Genomic DNA, 8,805 nt, shown 5'->3' with positions numbered 1-8,805 from the left:
TATCATAGGAGATCCAAGTGAAAGAATGAAAACCAGGGGAGATCTCAAGAAAAAGGCAAATGTAGCACTTATCTCTCAGATTGAACCAAAGAAGGTTGAAGAAGCCTTAAAAGACTCCAGCTGGGTACAAGTAATACAGGAAGAACTCGATCAATTTGATAAAAATCAAGTCTGGAAACTGCTACCTAAACCTGCAAATGCTACTGTAGTTAGAACAAAATCGGTTTTCAGAAATAAGCTTAATGAAGATAGAAAGGTCATGAGAAACAAAGCTAGATTAGTAGCCCAAGGCTACTCACAGCAAGAAGGAGTCTACTATGATGAAACCTTTGCACCACTAGCTCGACTAGAGTCTATACGGATTCTTCTTGCATATGCATCTTTCAAACGATTTAGACTTTTTCATATGGATGTCAAAAATGCCTTTTTAAATGGCTTTATTGATGAGGAGGTATATGTAAAACAACCTCCTGGTTTTGAAGAATCAAAATTCCCTTACCATGTGTATAAGTTGACTAAAGCTCTGTATGGACTCAAACAATCTCCACGAGCCTGGTACGAAAGGCTTAGATCATTTCTAATTTATCATGGCTTTACAAGAGTATTATGCAAAGTGAGTTTGAAATGAGCATGATGGGAGATCTTATGTTTTTCCTTGGACTACAAATTCAACAATCTGAAGAAGGAACGTTCGTGTGCCAGACAAAATATACAAAGGAATTAATTCAAAAGTTTGGCATGAGTAGTGCTAAAGCAATTGGTACACCAATGAGCCCGTCAACAAGTATTGAAAAGGACGAAAAAGGAAATCCAGTTGATGAAACTAAATATCATGGAATGATCGGTTCTTTGCTTTACTTGACTGCCAGTCGACCAGATATTATGTTTAGTATGTGTAAATGTGCCAGGTTTCAGTCAGCTCCCAAGGAATCGCATCTAACTGCAGTAAAGAGAATAATTCATTACCTCATCGGAACTATTTCTTATGGATTATGGTATCCACGTTCTAACAATTTTAAGCTGGAAGGTTTTTCAGATGCTGATCTTGTAGGTGATAAGAAAGACAGAAAAAGCACTAGCGAAACATGTCAATTACTGGAAAAGGCATTAATTTCATGGAACAATAAAAAACAAGGCTCAGTTGCATTGTCCACAACGGAGGCAGAATATATTGCCATTGAGCAATGTTGTGCATAGTTACGATGGATGTCTCATCAACTTGGTGACTATGAACTATTTTTTAAAACCTATTCAAATATTTTGTGATAACTCTAGTACTATATATATCTCAAAGAATCCTGTGCATCATTCTAGGGCTAAGCATATAGACATCAAACATCATTTCATTAGAGATCATGTGCTCAATGGAGATATAAAATTATCATTTGTCGGCACCTATGTTCATAAAAATTAGGACCTATGTGTTAGTTTTTAATTCTTGTGTGTCTAATGTATTTAATTTTATTTTATCTGTTAGTATGCATTAATTTAGCGCCTTTGATTTCTCTCTCTTTTTTCACCAGTCGCAACTTTCAAGAAAGGAAAGTCAATTATCATGAACCTTCCTGACACCCTTTCCTTTCTTGCACTCAACCGTCAAAATCCCTTCCTTTTAATCCCCTGAACCATTTTTATCTGTCTTCATTGTTCCTATCACTCAGAAACCCTTCCTCAAAATCCTTCAAACCCTTTCTCAAAATCTCTCAATGGCTAAACACTCCAAGAATCCATCTGTCTCCACTAGAAAAAGTACTCGTTCCAAGGAAAAACCCTCTTCTCGGCCTCCAGAACAGGTAGACCTAGGGTCTGACCACTCAGAAGGGTTTGCCTCTTCTCATGCAGAACTATCAGACCACTTTCACCAAATAGGAGAAAAAGCTCTTGGAAAAAGGCCTATGGAAGACTCCCATGAATCCTTTACCCCCAAGAAATCCATTGTAGACCTCCCGAGTTCTCTAGAGTCCGACCTCAATTTCTGGGATACCCCAAATGGGAATTTCTTTGTTGCTCTAAAAGAGAAGCCCATTGCTCACGCCAGAATAATCGGCCTTGATGATATGGAGGCCCTCAATTGTAAGGTAAATGATCTGTTTATTTTTCAAGGATGGTCTAAATTCCTCTTTGTATCCTCTCCCAAAGTCTATGAACCTTTAGTGAGAATATTTTATGCAAATCTTCGCTCTAGCAAGCCTGATAAGTTAGAATCCCTAGTTCTAGGAAAACACATTATCTTTGATTGTGCCATGTTTGACTCAATTTTTCAGTAAAAGTGCTCCAATTTTTCTATGCTTTTCAAGAATACTTGGCCTGATGATTTTGAAATTATTTTTGATCAAGCAAAACGTTGTATTGCTGAGTGTCCATCTGATATCCTTCCTAACTAGTTAGGTCCCAGTGATGTTAGTTTTGAAACCCGAGTTCTGGCCCACATTTTTGCAACTACTTTTCTTCCTCGTACTAGATCATTCTCCACCTTCTCTCAACGAGATACCTTTCGTGTCTACTGCCTTGTGACCAAACTTAAGGTTAAACTATCCTCATGGGTCATAAACTCCATGATTGAGAGTGTTGATGATCCCACTAGTTTACCCTATGGTATGGCTATCACCCACATTTTGGAAGCCCATAACATCTCTATATCAGAATACCTTTTTGTCTTTGTTTCAAAGTCCTACAACTCTAGAGCCTTCTCCAGTATGGGGTATGTGTGTGCTAAGGGTTCCTGGGTGAAGAAACAGGAAGGTGAAGTCAAGAACGTTCAGCCTGACCCCAAGACCAAAGCCTCTGTTTCCCATCATAGTGTAGGTGATCCTAATCTTATGGAGAAACCGACTGCTATTGACAATAAGTTGACCATCATCAAGGACCTTCTTGCCACAACTCAATCCACTATTGGAGACATCCATGCAATCTCCAAAGAGACTGGGTCCGATGTTTCAAAGATAAGGGTCAAAATTCTCAAACTTAGAGAAAATGCAGTCAAAGACTTCAAGGAGGTACATGACAAGATTGATAGAGTGACAGTTTCATCCAATGCCAGCTTTTGAACGTCCGAAGGAGGCAATTTGCAACACTCTTACTTATTTCTTGCGTCGTTAGTTGTGGAAGTTTCAAACAATCTCTTTTTACTATTTTGGACTGGATAACCAGTTGCTGGATATTTTTCTTTATTTTTGCTAAACCCCGCATGCCTATAATTTGCAAATATTTGCCTATGATGTGTCTGTTTCTACTTAATTTCAATTGTATATATGCATATCCCCTCTTTGCTGATGTCAAAAAGGGGGAGAAAGAAGTACTTTGCAGGACAGATAACAACTCATGTTGAGGGGGAGTCAACTGAAGTATATGCAGTACCTGTTGAGGGGGAGTCGACTACAGGGAAGTAAACTATTATATATATATATATATATATATATATATATATATATATATTATTTTTGTCATCATCAAAAAGGAGATTGTTAATTATGAGTTTCAATGATGAAAAATAATATATCACATGTGGTGTAGGATCACAAGGAATAAAATAAAGGAATTTAGAAGCAATACCATTCAAGAATAGATTAAGGAAACAGTCTATTACCGGGAGCAATGCAAGGAAGATCCCAAATCAAAGGGAAACGAGATTGCAAAGGGCTGCACTGGAGATCATTGAAGTGAGAAATCAAGGGATCTGTCGCAAATCACTCAAGTAACGAAAAGATATGCCTAGCGGATGAAAAGCTTGTCAAGACCACAAATCAAAGAAGATCAACGAAAACTTGACTTTATTCTTGGAAAGAATCAATCTATGATTTCTTTCAAGGATCAAATCCCTTGGGTTTGCAATCTCTCAAGATTCACGTCATTCAAGAATCAAGAAGGCCTCACGAAGTATATATATACATATGTTCCAGACTTGAAGAAGATATACTTTAATCAAACTAACTTCAATCTCTTTGCTCTACTTCAAACAAAAAGTTGTAGTTTGCTCTTGATTTCTTGTGTAACAAAGAAGAGAAGAGAGAGAGAGAAAAGAACACCGGTGAGGCATTGTATCAATTATAGAGAGAAGAACGAGTGACAAATGCTCTTGGTGTATAACAACATCAACTCATCTGTACTATGCCACTTCATAATTCATACTTGAAAGAGATCACTCTTGGAACCCAAGGGGACTGGACATGGGATTCACTCTGAATCTGAACCAGTATAAAAACATACTGTGTCATTTACTTTCTACAATTTATCTTTTTCATTCGATTCCTGAAAAGCCCAATCGACTAGAACTCAAATTAGTCGACTACTGCAAAAAAAAAAAAAAAAAAAAAAAAAAAAAAACAATTCACCCCTCTCGCATTCTCATAAACAACTTATGTACAACAATATAAGTATGCCATGTTGGACAAGTCACTGTTCATGGAAAATTATAATATTAGTTCATGTTTCACTGATCAATGCTTATATAATGTCATTTAGGTGAAGTAACCTTTCTCCTTGCCCATGGCCAAAGAGATATCATCTGTATAATGCATATTCTGGCTGAATATCAAATTATTTTCTGCACAAGTCCCTACTACTGAAATGGCTGTCTTGTCGATCCAACCCAAAATTAAAGCTCTTCCTTTCCTGAAGCAAGCGATTCCCTTCTCCTCACAATTTAATCACAGCTCTCACCATATCTTGTTAGTAGCGTCGAAAACAGAATTTTCACTAAAATAATTCATCATGTATATAATATTTATACACAAAATTTTCTTGAGCGTACGTAGCATGCTTGTTAACTGGCATTGCCTCAAGTCTCAAGCGTAACTTTTTTTTAATCAAAAGTGGAAATATATTTAGACTTTGATATAATTTTCTAATTTCTTTATTTTAACAATTTTCTCATCACTTGTATTATGCCTTGGCATGGCTACATTGACCAGATATTTCTCGATAAAGTATGCATTATTCCTGTCAAGCACAAATATATATGAAGTTAAAAAAATCTATCAGAATCTCTGGATTCCCATATATCTCTGTTGGCCACAAAGTCTCTGGAAAAGTATATTTTTACCTCCCTCTTCCCGACTTCATTTTGAAGAACCAATTCTGCAATTTGGGTTATCTTTGATTAAAGTAGGGGTATCAGAAACTAACAATAAAGGGGTTATTACTATAATTGGATAAAAATATTAAAATATAAACGTGTGCAAAATGTTTAAAGAGTACTGTCACTTCAAGAATATAAATTGTCTCCATTTTATGTCGCTCACAAGAAAGATGAAACCATTTTATATTTTGAAACTAGTTAGTACGTGTAATGTCCGCGTACACACTATCTTCTCCTAACTCCGCATCTGTGAAATTTTACTGGGTTGTTGTTATTGTCAGTACTAATTTTTTGGAATAATTTAGAGACATCCCCTATAGATTGTCTATATCACACGATATATCCTTTTTTGTGATACGAGATATTATATTCATGTTCCTTATTTTATTAAAGTAAATATATTGATAAGTATTACTGTACTAATTATTCATAATTTAATTAAAATAGTAACTAACCTGTTATTATAAATATAATTTATATTTTAATAAAAGTACACTATATGTATATGTATAAATTAAAACCTATTAACAAATGGGGTTGTCCCGGGGGATTTGCATCTATACCCAGTTTTTGGGTCACCTTTTAACCTATACCCGCTTTGCAAAAAAAATTGCAAGCGTACTCATTTTTCGGGTAACTTCAGACATACGGGCATGAAGTAGCAAAAATTTATGTTTGAAGTTTGAACTTCAGAATGTTTTGCCTGAAGTGTAGCCTTATCAAAGCAAAACTTCAGATATTTTTGCCTGAAGTTTGGCCTGACTTGCAAAGGCAATCACGCAAATTTCAGTTCATAGTGCAATAAAAAACTTCAGTTCAATAATTGCTGAATTTCAGCAATTTTGGCTGAAGTTTTTGTTTTGTAATTGCTGAACTTCAGCATTTTAGGAGCTGAAATTTGTTTAGTATCTGTTGAACTTCAACATTTTAGGAGCTGAAGTTTGTTTAATATTTGCTGAACTTCAGCTCCTAGAGGATGCACTTCAGTTCAATAATTGATGAACTTCAACAATTTTGGCTGAAGTTTTTGTTTTGTAATTGCTGAACTTCAGCATTCTAGGAGCTGAAGTTTGTTTAGTATCTACTGAACTTCAGCATATTAGGAGCTGAAATTTGTTTAGTATTTGGTGGACTTCAGTTCCTAGAGGATGCACTTCAGTGTTTGGGTCCTTTTGGGTAATATTCCAAGCAGTCAACTTGAACTTTCCGTCGTCCATCCTCATACCAGGAAGGAAGGTATCAGTGGGTTCATCAAAACTTTGTCGTAGTGGTTCCCTGACAAATCATCAATTAAACCAAGTTTTCTGAATCCAAGAGCTTCGTTTTATGTGAAAAAATACACTTGTGCCTACTTGTGTTGAGAAATATGAGTTCTTTGACGAGTCCAACACTTTGAATAATAATATCATCTAGAGGAAAGAATGATATCACCCGAAGAAGAAGAAGAATGAGGAGAAGAAGAAGAAAACGAAAGAGGAGAAGGAGGAGGAAGAGGAGAAAGAGGCCTGAAGTTATTTTAAAAGTGGGTAGGATCGAAATTCGGAGAGTGAAGAGAGGAAGGAACCCTCTTTTTAAGTCCTACGTACTGCTCTTCTCTCAATCGCTCTTTGGTATTCGGAAGTGGAAAGCGAACTGCTGGCTGTGGCCGAAAAGAGAGGTTCTGTCTTTCAAGTTGAAACTTTTTTAAAAAGTGGGTATAGGTTAAATGTGGGCGATCAAATAGGGCGCCCCGTATAATTTTTACTGTTATCCCGTGAAATGACCCATTGGCTGGTGGGGTGCTGCTTCTGTGTTTCATTCTTACTACTTTCTCAAATTTTATCGCATTGTCCCCGTATAACTTAAAGGTCGTGAATTCGAGATGTAAAAACAACCATTAATGCGTGCATCAGTATAGATTGTCTGCATCAAACCCTAGGGGTGCGGTCCTTCATCGGGTCTTGCATGAACGCGGAATATTTTATGCACCGAATTACCCTTTTTTTACTTTTTCAATTTTCACAAGCTTTTTTTTTTCCTGAATTATTTTCTTCGAGAGTACGGCGGAGGTTGGTTGAAGATGATGTTACGCGGCGTTCAGAACTAGTCTTGAAGTAAATGAATTAGAAAGAAGTAAGGAAATGAGACGACTCTTTCTTGAACTATATCATAAACAGATCTTCCCTGTATACATTATTATGCACATATGCATTCGGGGTCGTTTGGTTGCCGGCTAGAGTTATGTATGTATTAGTTATGTAGGAATAAGTAATGCAGAGATTAGTTATGCATGTATTAGTTATGCAAAGTTGAATTATATTGGGATTAGTTATGCATGGATTAGTTATGCGGGAATTAGTTATGCGTTAGTTATATAAGGATTAATAATATAAATGTAATGTGAGTGTTATTTATTATTAGCTTACTTTATTTTATTAAAATTATTAGTATAGTTTAAATATATATTTTTAAACAAAAAACTACAAGTTTGAATAAAGGGTAATCTTGTTATTTTGTGTTTTAATACAAGTATTACTAATACATGTATAAGTTATTCCACCTTCTACCCTGCATAAATAATACATAGATTCCTTCATAATTTATACATGTGTTAGTTATGCGAAAAAGTAAAACATGAACCAAACATTGTATTAGCAATGCTACATTTTGTATGAAAAAGAGGAAAAAATAACGAAACATTGTATAACTTATACTAGCTTCTAATAGATTATTTTTCCCCTTCTTTTAGAGCCCGTTTGGACATAAGAAATTTTTTTCTTTTTTCCAAAAAAAATTCACTTTTTTCTGAAATCAGTGTTTGTTAATAAAATTTTCAATTTTCACTTGAAGAAGCATTTTGAAAATTTTCGAAAATTTGAAAAACTCCAAAAAGCTGTTTTTCAAAATTTTTACTCGAATCAATCACAAAACTTCAAAAATAACCTAAAATTATATTCATGTCCAAACATAATTCTAAATTTCAAATACCATTTTCACTTGAAAATTATTTTCCCCCTATTTTGGAATTTTACAATTCTTATGTCCAAACGCCCACTTAACCAAACAAAGTAGAAAGTTATCCTAATTTTAACAGGAGTATATGGATAACTCCTCTCTTTACCGGCTACCAAACCACCTCTTCACTTGTTAAATCCATCCTGTCTAGGATATCTCCTTTTGCCAGAAGACTAAACAACACTGCCCACATGCCTACTGTCCTTTTGCTTCCCCCTCTTCTTCCTCATTTGAGTTCCTTCATTCAAATACAACTGTAATATTCTTTCTTCTCTGCACAATTCATCATTCGGTTGTGCAGTATATTGTCATTCTCATGTCTTTTCCCAATGCTGTTTGCTGTTTCACTTCAATCTTTCATTTACAACACATTGAAATGGAAAAGGTCCACTTAGTTACAGTTGATGGAATTGAAATAGCCTTGCTTCTTGACATGGCTTCCTCAAGTAACTACTGTATACTTAAAAGTTTCTCGTTCTGCTAGTTGAAAGGGGGAATATATAATATACGTCATTATATTCTTTGCGCTTGCACAGCTTGGAATAGTTATCTCAAGTCTTGTCAATCAGCCTTCAATAATTGAATCAATTGTGTACGTCGCCTAACAATTTTCTGCTCCATATATACGTACTATCAATTTATACAAGATAGGACACAAAGTTTTAAGAAAGAAAAGAATAACAATAGAACTTAATTTGACGAAATGGTACAATAGGAAATTTTGCCTAATAGTA

The 8,805-nt window shown here is 35.3% G+C and overlaps 1 protein-coding gene across 1 annotated transcript; it reads left to right on the top strand.

The window, feature by feature from the left end:
• Positions 1-606: 606 nt before the first annotated feature.
• Positions 607-1,197, top strand: LOC138903248 (secreted RxLR effector protein 161-like). Its single transcript, XM_070191182.1, has one exon. It carries the CDS (start codon positions 607-609, stop codon positions 1,195-1,197), a length of 591 nt encoding a protein of 196 aa, XP_070047283.1.
• Positions 1,198-8,805: the final 7,608 nt, after the last annotated feature.

The sequence above is a fragment of the Nicotiana tomentosiformis genome, chromosome 12, assembly GCF_000390325.3.
Source record: "Nicotiana tomentosiformis chromosome 12, ASM39032v3, whole genome shotgun sequence".
NCBI classification, from domain to species: Eukaryota; Viridiplantae; Streptophyta; class Magnoliopsida; order Solanales; family Solanaceae; genus Nicotiana; species Nicotiana tomentosiformis.
The sequence above is the reverse complement of the archived record's forward strand: the minus strand, read 5'-3'. Positions and strand labels throughout refer to the sequence as shown.

What these genes read in the sequence shown, in the direction of transcription:
- LOC138903248 (XM_070191182.1), top strand. Translation starts at nt 607, where the DNA reads ATGCAAAGTGAGTTTGAAATGAGCATGATGGGAGATCTTATGTTTTTC.